The sequence below is a fragment of the Chiloscyllium plagiosum genome, unplaced genomic scaffold (genome assembly GCF_004010195.1).
Source record: "Chiloscyllium plagiosum isolate BGI_BamShark_2017 unplaced genomic scaffold, ASM401019v2 scaf_316, whole genome shotgun sequence".
Lineage (NCBI taxonomy): Eukaryota > Metazoa > Chordata > Chondrichthyes > Orectolobiformes > Hemiscylliidae > Chiloscyllium > Chiloscyllium plagiosum.
Window position 1 is genome coordinate 1 of NW_025211980.1, and position 18,221 is coordinate 18,221.

At 42.3% G+C, this 18,221-nt stretch overlaps 1 protein-coding gene across 5 annotated transcripts; it reads right to left on the reverse strand.

Moving 5' to 3' along the window:
* Positions 1–765: 765 nt before the first annotated feature.
* Positions 766–11,406, reverse strand: LOC122547229 (CD276 antigen-like). 5 transcript variants are annotated; one of them, XM_043685871.1, is made up of 6 exons: positions 10,890–11,406; positions 7,402–7,601; positions 6,879–7,130; positions 5,749–5,821; positions 3,231–3,578; positions 766–1,310 (listed from the first exon to the last, which is right to left on the reverse strand). In XM_043685871.1, the coding sequence occupies exons 4-6, from the start codon at positions 5,804–5,806 to the stop codon at positions 985–987; spliced, it is 732 nt and encodes a 243-aa protein (XP_043541806.1). In that variant the 5' UTR covers positions 5,807–5,821; positions 6,879–7,130; positions 7,402–7,601; positions 10,890–11,406; the 3' UTR covers positions 766–984. The 5 variants fall into 5 exon arrangements, with proteins under 5 accessions (XP_043541806.1, XP_043541805.1, XP_043541807.1 ...); XM_043685870.1 differs by having other exon boundaries at positions 7,402–7,615; XM_043685872.1 differs by lacking the exon at positions 7,402–7,601.
* Between the last annotated feature and the right edge of the window lie 6,815 nt (positions 11,407–18,221).

Genomic DNA, 18,221 nt, shown 5'->3' on the forward strand with positions numbered 1-18,221 from the left:
CAGGTCATATTACCATCCAAACTTGGAATATATCACTGGACTAAATTCTGGAATGCCCTCCCCAAGGGCATTGTGGGTCTACCTATGGCACATGGACTGCAGCAGTTGAAGTGGGCAGCCCACCACCACCTTCTCCATGGCAACTAGGGACATCCAATAAACATTGGCCCAGCCAGCAACACCCACATACCAGGAATGAATAAAAAATGCCAAGGTGCAACAGTTTCTGTTCTCGGTCAAGAGTGTGGTGCTGGAAAAGCAGCGCAGGTCAGGAACATCCGAGTAGCAGGAGAACAGACGTTTTGGGCATAGGCCCTTCATCAGGAATCTTGCCTGAAATGTCGATTCTCCTGCTCCTCAGATGCTGCCTGACCTGCTGTGCTTTTCCAGCACCACACTCTTCTCTAATCTCCACCATCTGCAGTCCTCACTTTCTCCTCGTTTTCTGTTCAGCTGCTTTTAAAATTCACTTTTAACTGTATTAAAAATCTACCAGCCCCTTTATATTTCAAAACAATCACCCACAGTGTTTTGCTTATGATATGGCACAGTGGTTAGCACTGCTGCCTCACAGCGCCAGAGACCCGGGTTCAATTCCCGCCTCAGGCGACTGACTGTGTGGAGTTTGCACATTCTCCCTGTGTCTGCGTGGGTTTCCTCCGGGTGCTCCGGTTTCCTCCCACTGTCCAAAGATGTGCAGGTCAGATGAATTGGCCATGCTAAATTGCCCGTAGTGTTAGGTAAGGGGTAAATGTAGGGGTATGGGTGGGTTGCGCTTTGGCGGGTCGGTGTGGACTTGTTGGGCCGAAGGGCCTGTTTCCACACTGTAATGTAATCTAATGCAATCAAATCTAATCAACCCCACTCTGTAAAATGTGATGCTGCCGAAGGAGCTGGAAAAGGAAGTGTTTAAAGTGATTTGAGTAGGGTGGTAAAAGAATGTTTCTCTGTAAACCAAAGGAGGAAAATGTCGGCCAATTTGTCCTACGTTTTCACTTGAGAAAATAAATTCAGTCTATAAACACTCAGATCAATTAACTTACCAGAAGATAGCTCAAAAGTCCAAGAAAGGGACTGCTGTAAAACCTTGTTCATTAATGTAAATATGAACTTTGAATTCATACCGCTACCATTGATTAGCAGACTGCTCTGTATTGAATACAGTCCATCTTCACCAGGTTGGCATAGAGTCACAGATAGTGCAGAGATATCCTGGAGTTTATCTTTTAACCAGGAAACAGCAGATTCAAAGATAAAGTTTATTCCATTTGATGTTTGTTTGATTCTTAGGCTGGGCTCGGTGTAGTGTGCTGAGGAATGTTTGAAAACTCATCAATAGATATTGAAAATACAAACTTCAGTTTAAATCCCTGTTGTCTCTATGTCAGGTGGGTGGGGGAGAAACTGATAAGCAATACATTTGAAGGCAATAACACAGCACAACACGGTTCCACAAAACAGTTTAGATCAGCCATGCTGTTACTTCCTTCATTACCTTCAATGATATGTTTACAAGCCCATGGATCACAGAGGGATAACTCAGGAATAAAATTAGCTAAAGCCAAACCTGATACTCTGATTATATTAGATATGTTCATTGACAAATGTTATTAATTAGTAGTTCTGTCGATAACAAGATCCTACAGTGCAGTGAATACCATTCCTGGCCTGGATCTAGATGCTCTGGTTCAACCAGGTCTTGATGACCAAGAAAGGAGAATACATAACAGGGCCTAACAGGTTGAGTATTGACCTTCAATTCCATTCAATACATTCCAAAGACAATGCCAGATGGTAAACGCAGGACAGATTCCTGTTCAGCCATGTGAAGGAAATAAATGAGAGCCTCTACCATCACTACCCATAGCTACAGGTTACACAGAGTGCATACTCGAGTACAGGATGCCACAGAAGGTTGGATTCCTTGGCAGGGCCAGATGATTAGATGGCTGCTGTGGGTCCAATTGATGCCAACAGCACAGGGTTTGATCACTGATTCAGCATGGTGAATTCCAAACTATTCTCTTTGTCCTACTCATGGTCAAGGCTGTGGCAGTGTGGGTCAGATCCACAGAATGTCAGAACTGGAGGAAGTCTGTTTTAAGTGAAAGTAAGGGGTGGCATGGGGCCTAGCACTGCTGCCTTACAGCACAAAGCACTTGATTTGATTCCAGCCTCCACTGACAGTATGGAGCTTACACATTCTCCATGTCTGCAGGAGTTTCTTCTGGGTGTTCCACAGTGCAAAGATGAGCAAGTTAGGAGGATTGGTCATGCGAGTTTGCTCAGTGTTGAGGAATGTACATGCTAGGTGGATTAGCATGGAAAAATGCAGGAATGAGGTGGTCTTCAAAGGTTCAATGTGGACTTGATGAGCTAAATGACCTCATTCTGCATTAATGGGATTTCATAATTAAAATATTTTAAGAAAAACAATATTTCACTCCTGCCTTTTCTTGAGATGCATTGGTTACATGCACACATGTTCTACATGTCAGCGTGTGGAGATGAACAGGTTGGTGGATGGAATCTTAAGGCAGTATTCAGAATTCCAGCTGCACCCATTTGCACCGGTGTACTCAATTTCGACACCCTATAATAATCCTCATCCTTGTTTCTCTGCAGCCGGGAGAGAATCCACATGACTGTGTAGCCTGCCTGGTGCCTGGCTTAGGGACATCTGCTCGGAGTTTTGAGATGAAACTAGTAACACCAGCTGGGAGACTCTTTTTTTGATTTTTAAGGACACATTGCTTGGTGTATAGCAGCACTTAGTTATTATTCTTTCATTTCCCTGAAGCTAGCTTGTCCGTTATAATTTATGTTTTTTCTTTGATTCATACTCAAACTCACATTATAAACTAATCCTCACTTAGTGTTAAATGTGATACATATTAGTATTGCCCAAAAATGCATACACGCATACTCACACACATACATTACAATCTCAAATAAATGAAATACTTTTGTAAGTCTAATCCCTGTTCACTTGGGAATCTTGGGTTAACAACTCATCTGAAGGACAGGACATTGACCAGTGCAGTATTGAAGAATACTGCACTAAGTTCTGAACCATGGAATTTTACAGTTTTGCGGAGGCGTAGATCTAGATAATGTTTGTAATGAACACTAAGCAATTTCAAATGTGTGGAAAGCAGCTATCCCCATTCTAGCTCATTATACGGATAAACTAGATCAACACTGAAATTCTACACAAAATAGGATCATACCTGCAATTTGAAGGGAGAGAATTCCTGTGCTATTTTCCAGTGGAGTTCTGACAGAGCACATGTACTTTCCAGTATCATTTAGCTTCACATTTTCTAATTTCAGGGAAGCATTTCCCCTTTTCAACTCCTCTGGGAAGAGGCTCACTCTGCCTGAATATTCAAGACTCTGCTGATTTAATTGGTTTTCTCCGTGGTAACAACTCCATAGAATCTCTTTGGTTTCGACACGTTGCCACAAGATGATAATCTGGTTGGATAAGAAGCCACCAAAGAATTGACATGGCAGTATGGCGTTTCCATTATGGACGGCCAGTACAGATCCATCCCAAACACTGATTTGCAATTGATCTGTAAAATTGGAGATAATTAATGTTTTTCATACACAAGAAGCATTTTAATAGATCACAATTAAACATCATGGGGCCAGGTATTCCTACCACATTTATTTGTCCAAAACATGTTCGAATGGAACTTGTATCCATTCCAAACTCTCGCAGTTAATTGGCCAACAGGAACAAGCCAATATTTCAAGATATACAAATTCTGTCCAAGGGTAAAACAATCACTTGTATTATGGTCCCGTGGATTTTATTACTCCTTTAGCAAAATGAGCAGTATCAATTAATTGAAAACAGTCTTGAGTTTATTCTTTGTTCTATACTTGACAAGAAAACTTCATTCACTTTAAAAAAGGGAGAAACAAACAAGTTAACTATAGGCCAGTTAGTTTTGCATCTATTATTGGGAAAAGGTTTGAGTGTTATTAAGGACGTGATAGCAGTGCATTTAGAAATACATATGTAGTATGATCAAGCTTGTCTTCCTGAAGGGGAAGTCATGCCTAACAGATTTACTAGAATTCTGAGGAGGCAACAAGCAGAACAGCAAACACGAAGTAGTGAATGTAACATGCTTGGATTTTCAGAAAGAATTTGATATGGTTTCACATTATCGGCTACTTTATAAGATAAGAGTCTAGGGTGCTGGAGGTAGCATATTAGCATGAAAAGATGATTGGACAACTGTTAGAAGACAATTAGGAAAAGTGGGACATTATCAGATGTCAACCTGCAACTGGGAGAGTGCCACATGGATCAGTGCGGGGTCACATTTTATTTCCAATATAAATTAATGACTTAGATGAAGGACACAAATGTACAATTGCAAAGTCTGAAGTTAAAATAATTATTGGTAAGGCAGTTGGTGAGGACAACAGTCTGCAAATAGATACATAGGCATGCTAAACAAGTGGGCAAAACCTTGCAGATGGAGGAAAATTTGCAAAAGTCTGAGAGATTATGCACTTTGACAAGAGTAAAGAAGCTGAACATGATTCAAGTACAGAAAGACTTCAGAAATCTCCAGAAGAGGGATTTGACAGACCTTGTGGGCAAACATTTTAAAGATTTATGCACAAGTGCTGTAGATATTAGGGACAGTAAATGGAATATTGGCCTTTATTTCAAAAGTTACTATAATTCCCTATTAAAAAAAATGTATTACAAAAATAATGATGCCTTCCAACATTCTACAGGGCATTAGTCGGACCAGAGCTGAAATGTCGAATAGGTGTGGGCCCCTTATCAAAAGAAAAATACTGGCATTGGAGACAGTCCAAAGAAGATCCTCTAGGCTGATCCCAGATGTGGAGTTACTATACTTGGAGTAGTAATAGGTTGGAACTGTATCACTGGCATTTGGAAAAATGAGAAGTAACATTATTAAAACACAAGGCTCTTTGGGGAATTGACCGTGGTTAAGGATGTCAATATTCAACTCAAAATCATGCAAATAAAGTGCACTGATAGGATGATAAGTGAAGTTTTGAGTTACTAAAATTGTTTTAAATCTTAAACATTCTGAAGGAATGAAGAAGAACTACATCTGTAAACCTTACTACTCAGGGCTTTAATATAGTCAAGATTGAATACAGCAGTGGTTAGCACTGCTGCCTCACAGCACCAGAGACTCGGGTTCAATTCCTACTTCAGGCAACTGACTGTGTGGAGTTTGCACATTCTCTGCATGGGTTTGCTCCGGTTTCCTCCCACAGATCAAAAATGTGTAGGTCAGGTGAATTGGCCATGCTAAATTGCCAATAGTGTTAGGTGAAGGGATAAGTGTAGGAGAATGGGTCTGGGTGGATCAGTGTGGACTTGTTGGGCTGAAGGGCCTGTTTCCACACTGTAAGTAATCTAATCTAAAATACACTGGCCTAATCCTTTTCTGGGGTGTTCAGCAGGTTGGTCAAAGAGTTTGCACCAATGTAACATTATACTCCAGCTTACATGGCACTATAATCTCCTGATATCAGAATTTAAAAACATGTATAGAATGCAGAAGTTGCTGTGAAACTTATCCCATAATAAAGATAATTGTCTCACATTGTTTCTACCACAAAGTCGAGACGAATATCTATAAAACCAAGAAAGATCCAAAATAGTCACAGAAATTTACTTCAACAAATTACAGAAAATAACTCATCAACTTTATAGAAAAAGATGTTTTAAAAACTTACCAGAAAATAAAATCATATTGAAAACCATCATGATCACAAAGGACAAATGTTGAAACATCTTGTCAATCTAATTCTGTGGGAAAAAAAAATGTTTATCTGTCATTTTATGACAATTTGCTTTTTTTTTTCTTCTGAGGTGATGACTATTCCTCAATGGACTTAATCCAAAACTTTACAAAGTCTTTAATATTCATGCATGAATAGCAACAGTTAATGTTACCAGACTATCAAACAGTAAAATCCAATCACACTCCTCTCCTCAGTCAGCACCCATCAACCACTGTAGTTCAGTAGTCAGAAGGAAACTATGTCCCAGAAAATATTGATGTCTCTCCTTCCTAGGTTAGCCAATGTCACAAAGCTTTTTTTTCTAAAGGCATTCCTTGGCTCAAGGATACTCTTGTCCTTGATTTTTTTCGGAGCGGTATTTGATCAGTCTGGTTTGGTGCAGAGATGTTGAGGTACCTTTTGTTTATATGTAAACATGTTTTAGAAGTGACTTGTATCAAGAAAGGGGAGTGGTCAGCTCTCTAGCTGAGCTAAGCAGTTTAGTTCAGTCTTGAACTGGTGAGGAGTTCAACAGTGAGTTGTGTGGAAACAAGCTCTCTCTTTTTTCTGCCCTTCAACATCAACCTGTAAGCATGTGTTCCATTGATACTGGGTTTTAAAGGGAGTTTGCTTATTGATACTGTGGTGTATATTCAGAACAGCATAATTAAGTCCAGTTTGGATAGATTGAGTACTGTAAAGGTTCTTTATTCTGTTCTTTGTGTTTCATTGTGTAATCTTTTGAATAAATTTTTGTCGGTTTCAAAATCTAGTGGTCAACCTAGCGAACTTCGGGTAATTTTCACTGTGCACTTACTGAAACAAAGTGGAAAGTTATGGTCTGGGGCTGCCTGCTTAAGAATGTTTTGAGTGGTCTGGCCTAGTCCATAACACCGAGAATTGAAGGAAATCCATTTTTTGGGCTGTACGACTCAGCAATGGAGACTTTACAAAGTCAGCATTTTGGTGAAATTAAACTTTAATGAAAGTGGCAATTCTCTAAAACAGAACTATGAAAATATTAGCCACATAACCTTCTTGTTTCCTGTTGATGTTACTAACAAAGAACTCTCTGGTCTCACCTGGTCCAGCTTCACTGAGGCATTCTCTTGTTTTAATTGTTCAGGGGAAGCTAGTCATCCCTGATTACAGAAGGCTTTAGTGGCTCTGTTCCATAATTAATTATTAACAACCTCATCCAAATTGCCATGTTGCCAATTGGGTGACCACTCATTCCAGTGACATTTCATCCTGTACTGAAAGGCTTCATCTCAACAGTGTATTGGCTGTAGACACCAGTGATCGTGCTTCCAGGATGTGGACCTTGGTCTTGCCTGTGAATAAAGAAAGATATAGATTAGGCTCAGCACTGACACAAGCTCAAGGATATTAATCACTGAGTCCAGATTGCATATGCTGTTCTTCAAAAAAAAACAGGCAAAGTGACAATAACAAGACCTACTGAAGAGGATGGCGCCGTAGGTAACTGTCGATTTCAGGAACCAGTTAGGCAAAAGTGGCATCTGTCAGTGTCCTTCACCCTCAAAAGCCAGTAAGAGATTGGTCATGCATCCTTTAAACTGTTTAGCAACAAGTCTTACTTACATTAGGCCAATCAGAATGTGCTGCTACAATTAATGATGCTGTAGGTAATGGCTTAGGAAGAATGAATAAGCAGCATCTTTCGGTGACCAAGTGGCGATGTGAATGTTTCAAGTTCCCCTGCTTCCAGTCGGGAGTGGAAGGCACTCAAGGCTTTGGTGAGCAATTGAAAAACCAAGTGTCAACCTTCATCCTTGGTGAAACTGTAAAACAAATGCTGTAGTACACCATTAAAGTCAATCCCCTCACTCAATGGGCATTACTGAAAACCTGGATAAGATTTCCAGGGTTACTGCACTCAACTTTTCTCCTTTTGCCTAATTGGTTAAAGTCTCAAATGAACAAATTAATTTGGGATTTTGATTTTAAATTAAAGATGACCCCTAAGATTGACAACACTAATTATAAAACTTTTCACTGTACTCCTAAAGTTGAGTACACGTGACCATAAAGAATATTCTATTCTAATTAATCAAAGGAAACTGCATTAACTTTGTACAGTCTCTTCTGGTTTTGTATCCTGCATCTTTTACATTTTAGACCCTTTCTTCCCTTCAGTAGATAAGCAGGACAGTTGGAGGTGGGGCAGAATCAGTTTTCCTTGCTCTAATACATTTTGAAGCCTTTTATGATGCTGCGAATTGGATTGCATTTTGAGTTGTTAACATAGAACTTGTTGCTCGCAATGTAGTCTCCTCTACATTGGGGAAATGAAGCAGAGACACAAGGTGACCACTGTGCAGAACACCTACATTCTGCACACAAGACCCTGAGCTTCCAGTTGCTGCCACTTCAACACACTGTTCTCAGGCCAACATCTGTTTCCGCTTGGGAACGCTGCAACTTTCAAGACTCAATATCAAATCCAATAAGTTTTGAGCTTGAGCACTTTCTGCCACATCCCTACACGCACCCCCCCCCCCCCCCCACCAAGCCCAACACACCAGGCCTTTTCATCACATGGACTGCCACTACACACAATAACAGCCAATAACAATCCCCATTAGCAGCTATTCATTCTCCCAGGCTGATTGTTACCTTTCCCCTTTGCCTTGTCGTGTGTTCTCTCTCGTTGGACTGTATCTCCACTTATCATTTACTCCACCCACCCCCCATCTTCTGCACAAGAACCAAGCCATATCCCAGGTACTTTCGGTTCTGAAGAAGGGTCGCTGGATCTGAACCATTAACAGATTACTTTCCACAGAGCTCTGTTTTCTGCCAGTCCTGCTGAAATTCTTTCCAGTAATTTATGTTTATGTTTATGTTTAAGTTTCAGACTTTAAACATCTGCAGTTCTTTTGGTGTTTCATTCACCTTTCATCCTTTAAAACTGGAACTGGATTTCCATCAGTACACATATTCCCTGGGAATATGTTCTACACAAAGCCAGGTATCAGGGACCGGGTTCCAACAAATTCCAGATGGGAAGTTGTGCAGCACTGGACAGTGAATGTCTCAGCAGCAGAAACCGAGGAAGCAGAATAATTTAAATTAGATTAGATTCCCTACAGTGTGGAAACAGGCCCTTCGGCCCAATAGGTCCACAATGAACCTCCGAAGAGTAACCACCCACACCCATTTCCCTCTGACTAATGCACCTAATGAGAAAGTGTGTAGCTGTAAATGTGACACATTTGCTGCAAAGAATGTGGGAAAGGGCTTGTACAAAAGAATTAGGGATATCTATTCTTAGTGTCAATGTGTCGGAGTAAATAAGGTGATAATATTTGTTCACTTGTGGAATGTGCGGCAGTACTTCCTACTCATGCCAGAGGCACATATTTCACAATAGGATGTAGAATAACTAAATTGTTGGATTATATCAAAGACTCTTAACAAAACTCATAGGAAAAGAACTTATAATTCAATAAGCTGAGTGGAATATGCACATATTAGAACAATGATACATTTTCATGCATACCACATTGAGCAGATTTGAATTTGTGAAGCTCAGTTCCCTCATCTTGAGGGTGTTGGAATATGAATGCCTCATTACCCTTACAGGTTAGGGAAAGACTGACATAGTAAGGAAGTTGGAAGATGTTTATGTGTAAAGGAAAAAAGGATTGGCAAGCTTTAACTATTTGTGGTCTGATTTGAGTCAACACTGGCTTGTCATGGATTGAATATTTGTGTGGAATGTTATGAATTTAATTTGCATTCTGGGAATCTAAGATGATTTTAAAAGAAAAGAAACAGCCATTTGGTAGAACAATGATACTTGACATGTTAGCTGAGCAAGGTGACCCCATGACCTTTTTCACATTGTTTAGACTAGTCCCTCCTTGCTTTGGCTAGTACATCACAATCAGCCATTCGACCTGGCTGGATCAAGGTTTCCCCTTTGATGTGCTGTAGCTTAACTCGTCAAGTGTACACCGACCTGTCAATGAGTTTCTCTTCTTCTACAAACTTCTGTTGTTTTATTGCTGCTTATCAGATTAAGGACATGTGGTGTTTTTGTAACTTTAATACCAATTTCTGTATAGAGACAGCTTGTTTGTAGCAATAAGGAGACTAGCCTGAGAGAGCTCTTAGTGGTAAGAGCTGGCACTGCTTCTGCTGATGGTTTTAGAACCTTAGCTCAAGTTGGGCTTGTAGGTGTCTATGTTATCGTATAATAGTGATGCTATTGGTAAATAAAGGTAATTAATTTAAACTAATTGTCTATAAGAGTTTTATATTCCAGACTGCCACAGAGTATGATCTCCAGGACAAACCAAGAGAGGCCACAGGTAGAGTCCATCAGGGATTCCCTGAGCCATTTGGAATAGGTACTTTAACACTATCACTGCAGGCAATTGAGCATGGCCAATTCACCTCACCTGCACATCTTTTGGACTGTGGGAGGAAAGCCACGCCGACGCAGGGAGAATGTGCAAACTACAAACAGGCAGTCGCCCGAGGCTGGAATCGAACCGGGACCCCTGAGGTAGCAGCGAAAGTGAGGACTGTAGATGCTGGAGATCAGAGTGGAGAGTGTGGTGCTGGAAAAGCGCAGCAGGTCAAGCAGCATCCGAGGAGCAGGAGAATCGACATTTCGGGTAAATGCCCTTCATCAGGATGAATAAGCCCCCGGTGAACAGCTTTTGCCCGAACCATCGATTCTCCTGCTCCTCGGATACAACACACACTCGACTCTGAGCCACCGTGTCGCCCCAATCACTGACATAACCACAGTTTTTGGATTAGTGGTGCTGGAAGAGCACAGCAGGTCAGGCAGCATCCAAGGAGTTTCACAGGACAGTTCCCCATTCCACAAAACACAGAGGGACAGGTCTATTCTCACCAGGACCAGCAAACCCTTCCTCCGCCCCAATGCCCCCCTTCTCCAGGCTGTCCCCCACCCCTAGCCTCTCTGTGCCGGTACTGGACCCCGCCTCCGGCTCAACCCGCAACAACTTCGCATCCCCGGAGAGACAGAGCCGTGTGCCCAGAGATGGGCTTTCCCGAGCCGCTCACCACAGTCCCTACCCTCCGGGTCTTACCTTTCGCCCCCTCCGTCTCTGTCTCTGTCTCTGTGTCCGCCTTTCCCCTGGGTCACCCTCACACTGAGCTTTGCCTTTGCTCTCCCTCGCTGTCATATACCACATTGACAATGACGTTTTATCTGGGCGGGACTGGAACCTTCCGGAATTAATGCGGTTGTCATAGTTTCAGCAGAATGTTGTTATTCCAGTTTATCTTTTTGCCCAGAACTGTATATGGTCACACCGAATGGAGCAAGACGTCATGGACTTAGTTGCCAATCTGTGGGTTTATGGTCTTACAGAACCCTGACAATATGGTCATAAGATCCCCCCTCAGAAACTGAAACTGGACTTTGAGTGGAACTCTATTTGTGGAGAGAAAGAGAGAGAGTTCATGTGCACAGTGGCAACACCATTTACTATCTACAAGAGACAGTCACTCACCAGAGACTCCTCAATCAGCACCTTCCGAACACACTGTCTCTATCACCCACACAATCTGCTCAAAGATACTGCCATCCCCATTTGGAATGATCCCCCCGTCCCACTATTATTACAGTGAGATTCTTTCTGTTGGGGAAGGTCACTGGATAATACATATTTTGACAGGAATGTTATCTGGCCCTTCTCAGCCCAATCGACATTTTGGGCAAAAGCCTTTCATCAGGAATGAGACCTCAGATGCTGCCTGTCCTGCTGTGCTTTTCCAGCACCACTCTAATCAAGCCTGGATATTGTCCATGTCTTGTTGCTTTTGAACATGGACTGCTTCAGTAGCTGAAGCGTTGAGAATGGTGCTGAACATTGTGCAATCATCCGTGAACATCCCCATGTCTGACCTTATGGTGGTGAGAAGTCCATTGATGAAGCAGCTGAAGATGGTTGGGCCGAGGGTACTACTCAGAGGAACTCCTGCAGAGGAACTCCTGGAGCTGAGACAACTACAACCACCTTCCTTTGTTCCAGGTGTGATCCAACCAGTGGAAAGATTTCAATTGGATTCCCACTGAGTTGCAATGAGCTCCTTGATACAGTACCTGGCCATGTGCAAACTTGATAGTGAGTGCAATCACTCTGATCTCAGCTCTTGAGTGAGTTGGTTTCAGGTGAATAACCCTTTTATTAGAAATGGGAAAGGTTACAGCTTTCAGAGGATGGACCAATCACTGTAAAGCCACTAAGGGAAAGAGTATTGAGGATCAGAATCTTAAACTCAAAACTAATATCATGGTCTACTGGACAGCAGTGATGTTCATACCTGAGTCAAAGAGGTCTAAGGTACAGAAAGAGACCCTTCCATCCATCAAGTCTGTGTCGGTCAACAACAACTACTCCTATGATTCTAGGAATTCTAATCCCATTCCCTGCATTTGGGATACAAGTGCACATCTAAATAGATCTTAAATGTTATGAGTATTTCTGCCTCTACTCTCCTTACAGGCAGTGAGTTCCAGATCCCTGTCACCCTCTAGATGAAAAAATAATTCTCACATCCCATGTAGACCTCCTGCTCATTGATCCCTCCATCAAAGGGTCAGTTACCTCCTGTCTTCTGTGTTTTTCTCCTTTGAAGGTTATACATCTCAATCATGCTCCCCTCTGCTCCAAGGGAAATAACTCCAGTCCATCCAATCTCTCTCCATAACTAAAACTCTTCAGCCCAGGCAGCATCCTGGTATTACTTCCATATGCTTTGGAGATTTAGACCAGCTACAGCAGGCACCTTCAAAGGAATGGAAGAGTCCCATTGTGGTGCCTTCATGAGATTCTCCATGTCCAGTTCGAGCATTCAAACAGTAACTTCTCTCCCAAGCTAACATATCTTCCACTGAGCCGCTAATCACCCAATATCAATTTGACTGGGCAGGAAATGTCCCCCTGTGGTTGACACCAGATTCCAAAAGCAAATTGTCTACTCAGAGCTTTGATTACAACTTGGTCTCCATTTAGTAGTTGTCTTAGAACCCGTCTGATGGAGCACAAAAAAATCAATCCTCAATCTTGGGGACTGCCCCAAGGGGCCATAATAATATCATTGTCTCTCATAGAGTCTCAGAATTCTACTCTCCTCTCATTTTATTGATTCAAATGAGCAGCATCAGTTCCCCATGAGCTTCTGAGCTAATGTTGCAAAAGCTTGGAGTGTGTATCAATGTTTTATATTGACAGTTTTATTTGCCAATAATTGGGCTGAAATAGATCTTGCTTGTAATCATTGGTCAAAACATTGAGGAGAGGTTTTGGGATGTCATGTTGTGGGTGCACAGACATTGATTAGGCCACTTGCAGAATACTGCATGCAATTCTGGTCTCTCATCTACAGGAAATATGTTGTTAAACTTGAGAGGGGGCAGAAAGGATTTCCAAGGATGTTGCCGTTGGAGGGTTTGAGCTCATTTCCACCCATCAGGTCTGTGTTGGTCAAAAGCAACCACTTCAATGATTCGTTGATTCTAAGTATTCCACTCAGAACTTATTTCCAATTGATCTCCACTTATTGTCTGTCTTCAAACCCATCCAATGGAATGGAAGCAAGCCAGCCTCAATCCTGAGGAACTGCCTAAGGTGGTGGGATAGTAAACTCATTGGCTTTCACACTGACTTTGACTATCCTTCCTGACCTCCCACCTCCAGTGTTTCCGCCTTGGTCCCATCTGTTCAAGCATGCAAGTTCCAACAATAACCCTCCCTTTCTTTATCAATCAAAGATTCCATTCCCAATCTATCCCCACACATCCAATCTATCTCGAATAAAGTCAGGATTTTGCGGATGTTGGAAATGTGAAACAAATTAGAGAATGTTTGGATTGTACCGGACTTGGAATGTTAACCCTGTTTCTCTCTGCACAGATACTGCCAGATCTGCTAAGTTTCTCCAACATTCTCTGAGTTTGTCCCGGTCTATCTCAGCACTTCTACTCTCATTTCCCCTTTCAGCACCTTCTCCCCCACCCCCTTCCAATCAGGCTCCATATTCAACACAGTACCCTTCACCATTTCCACTCTTTCCAGCGTGATATCATTGCATTTCCTTCCCAATCTCTACAGCTTCCTGCAACCCTCTGCCCTCATGACCTTAGAACCCCAAAGCCCACGTCCCTGTCCCTCTGCCTTTTGACGTTGAGGCACACTCAATTCAAATGGAGGGCCAGTGTGACCCGTGTATTCATTTCCAAGTGTTACTGTGTACTGCTCTGCCAGTTTGTGGCTGATCTAACAAAGTTTCAGGAAGTTCTGTTTTACAGTGATATACTGGGGGGTGGGAGGGTGGTGGGGATGTCAGTACAATTATCCATCTCCTTCCATCTGACAAAGCTAAAGCTAACTAACCCAGAACAAACATCAGATTGCTCTGTAAAAGGATGGACATTACGTCAGAAATGATCGTATCTTCAGAACTGTGATCTGCAAAGTGAGTAGTACACTTTGGTCAGTGAAAGTATTTAATTTTGTATGAGGCACGATAGCTCAGTAGTTAGCACTGCTGCCATGCAGAGCAGGGACCTGGTTTCAATTCTGTCTGTCTGACCCTCTGTGTAGAGTATGCACATTCTTCCCGTGTCTGTATGGGTTTCCTCCCACAGTCCAAAGATGTGCAGGCTCGGGTGGATTGGCCATGCGAAATGTATGGCTACGGGGATGGGGTGGGTCTGGGTGGGAAACCCTTTGAAGGTTTGGTGTGGGCTGAATGGCCTACCCTCATACTGTAGGGATTTTATGAAATAAACGATGAGGTCATTTCATTGAATCAGTATAAAAGAGGAACAAGATAAAATTATTTTTCATTGTTGAATGACCTGTCCCCTACTTAATAGAAACAAGCTGATCCAGTAAAATGTCCCAGAAAATGTTTGTAGTGTTGAAGTTAAATTTAAAAGCTTAGAAAAGCAAGCTCAAAAGTGTAGATGTCTCTTGTGGTACAATGGTATCGTCACTACTTTGGATCAGGAACCTGGGTTCAAGTCCCACCTGCATTAGATGTGTGTAATAACCTCACTGAACACGTTGATTAGAAAAATAGGTTAATTAGAGGAAGTGTAGAGGGACCTTCACCCTGTATCTAATCTGTACTGTAGCTGTCCTGGCAGTGCTTGATGGGGTCAGTCTAGTGGGAAATTTATTTCCAATTTAAAAGAGTAGAGTGAACCTTACTCTGTATCTAAGCCTTTGTCCCTGCTGAAGGAGGTAGGTGAGGAAATTGCTGGGGCCTTGTATGAAATCTTTAGTTGCAGGAAAGGTTCCAGAGGACTGGAAAGCAGCCCACGATGTTCCTTTGTTTAAGAAGGGCACCAGGGATAAACAGGTATGGAAATTATTGGAGACTATTCTTAAGGATAGGATTCATTCACATTTGGAAAAATATTGACTTATTAGCAATAGGCAGCATGATTTTGTGTGGGGATGTCAGTCTCACAAACTTGGTTGAGTTTTTTGAGGAAGTGCCAAAGATGATTGCTGAGGGGAGGGCGGTACATGTTAAGACCATAAGAGACATTTGCAGAATTAGGCCATTTGGCCTGCCAAGTCTGCTTCACTATTCGGTCATGGCTTATATGATTCTCAATCTCATTCTCCTGTCTCCATCTCCTCTATGTAAGTAAAATGTTGTTCATTTACTGTTTCTTCTGTCAACCTCTCATTCTGGTCTATTCACTTCTACTTCATTTGGAGGTCAAAATATTTGCATAGAAGTTTGAGACCATCAGGGGAAAACAGGCCATGTTATTGGTTGTGGATGTGGTCCAATTCAGTCACCCCACTATTGACACTCAGTAATTACTGCTGCTAATGTCTACAAAATGCACTGCAGAAATTCACCAAAGACCCTTAACATTTGTCTTAATTTTTTACTTGGGGAAGAAATTCAGTCTATAAACACTCAGATCAATTAACTTACCAGAAGATAGATCAAAAGTCCAAGAAAGGGACTGCTGGAATACATTGATCATTAATGTAAATGTGAACTTTGAACTCATACTGGTGCCATTTATTTGTGTTTGCAAGCTAATTGACCACAGAGAGATAACTCAGGAACAAATTAGCTAAAACTAAACCTGATACTCTCTCTGATTATATTAGATATGTTCATTGACAAATGTTATTAATTAGTAGTTCTGTCGATAACAAGATCCTACAGTGCAGTGAATACCATTCCTGGCCTGGATCTAGATGCTCTGGTTCAACCAGGTCTTGATGACCAAGAAAGGAGAATACATAACAGGGCCTAACAGGTTGAGTATTGACCTTCAATTCCATTCAATACATTCCAAAGACAATGCCAGATGGTAAACGCAGGACAGATTCCTGTTCAGCCATGTGAAGGAAATAAATGAGAGCCTCTACCATCACTACCCATAGCTACAGGTTACACAGAGTGCATACTCGAGTACAGGATGCCACAGAAGGTTGGATTCCTTGGCAGGGCCAGATGATTAGATGGCTGCTGTGGGTCCAATTGATGCCAACAGCACAGGGTTTGATCACTGATTCAGCATGGTGAATTCCAAACTATTCTCTTTGTCCTACTCATGGTCAAGGCTGTAGCAGTGTGGGTCAGATCCACAGAATGTCAGAACTTGAGGCCTGTGACCAGTGGAGTGCCACAAGGATCAGTCATTTACATAAATGATTCGGATGTGAACATAGGAGGTATAGTTAGTAAGTTTGCAGATGACACCAAAATTGGAGGTGTAGTGGACAGCAAAGAGGGTTACCTCAGATTACAACAGGATCTTGATCAGATGGGCCAATGGGCTGATGGGTTGCAGATGGAGTTTAATTCAGATAAATGTGAGGTGCTGCATTTTGGGAAAACAAATCTTAGCAGGACTTATACACTTAATGGTAAGGTCCTAGGGAGTGTTGCTGAACAAAGAGACCTTGGAGTGCAGGCTCATAGCTCCTTGAAAGTGGAGTCAGAGATAGATAGGATAGTGAAGAAGGCGTTTGGTATGCTTTCCTTTATTGGTCAGAGTACTGAGCACAGGAGTTGGGAAGTCATGTGGCGGCTGTACAGGATGTTGGTTAAGGCACTTTTGGAATATTGCGTGCAGTTCTGGTCTTCTTTCTATCGGAAGGATATTGTGAAACTTGAAAGGGTTCAGACAAGATTTACAAGGATGTTGCCAGGTTTGGAGAATTGAGCAATAGGGAGAGGCTGAACAGGCTGGGGCTGTTTTCCCTGGAGTGTCGTTGGCCGAGGAGTGACCTCATAGAGGTTTATAACATCACAGAAACAGACCCTTCGGTCCAACCCGTCCATGCCGACCAGATATCCCAAACTAATCTAGTCCCACCTGCCAGCACTCAGCCCATACCCCTCCAAACCCTTTCTATTCATAAACCCTCTTAAATGGATGCCTCTTAAATGTTGTAATTGTACCAGCCTCCACCACTTCCTCTGGCAGCTCATTCCACACACATACCACCCTCTGCGTGAAAAAGTTGTCCCTTAGTTCCCTTTTATATCTTTCCCCTCTCACTCTGAACCTATGCCCTCGAGTTCTGGACTCCCCCACCCCAGGGAAGAGACTTTGTCTAGTTATCCTATCCATGCCCCTCATGATTTATAAAGCTCAGCCTCTGACATTCCAGGGAAAAACAGCCCAAGCCTATTCAACCTCTTCCTATTGCTCAAATCCTCCAACCCTGGCAACATTCTTGTAAATCTTTTCTGAACCCTTTCAAGTCTCACAACATCTTTCAATAGGAAAGAGACCAGAATTGCATGCAATATTCCAGCAGTGGCCTAACCAATGTCCTGTACAGCTGCAATATGACCTTCCAACTCCTGTGCTCAATACTCTGACCAATAAAGGAAAGCATATCAAACGCCTTCTTCACTATCCTATCTACCTGCGACTCTAATTTGAAGGAGCTATGAACCTGCACTGTAAGGTCTCTTTGTTCAGTAACATTCCCTAGGACCTTACCGTTAAGTGTATAAGTCCTGCTAAGATTTGCTTTATGCAGTACCTCACATTTATCTGAATTAAACTCCATGTGCCGCTTCTCAGCCCATTGGCCCACCTGATCAAGATCCTGTTGTAATCTGAGGTAAACTTCTTCGCTGTCCACTACACTTCCAATTTTGGTGTCATCTGCAAACTTACTAACTATACCTCTTATGCTTACATCCAACATAATCCCTACAGGCCAATCAGCCCATCGAATTCAGACCGACCTTCCAAACAGCATCACACCCAGACTAACCTGTTTCCCATATAGCCCTACAGTTCCCCATGGCTTACCCACCCTAAACTGCACGTTCCTTGATATTTCAGCATGGATGATCCATCCTAAGTTGCAGATCTTTGGACTGTGGGAGGAAACAGGAGCACTCAGAGGTAA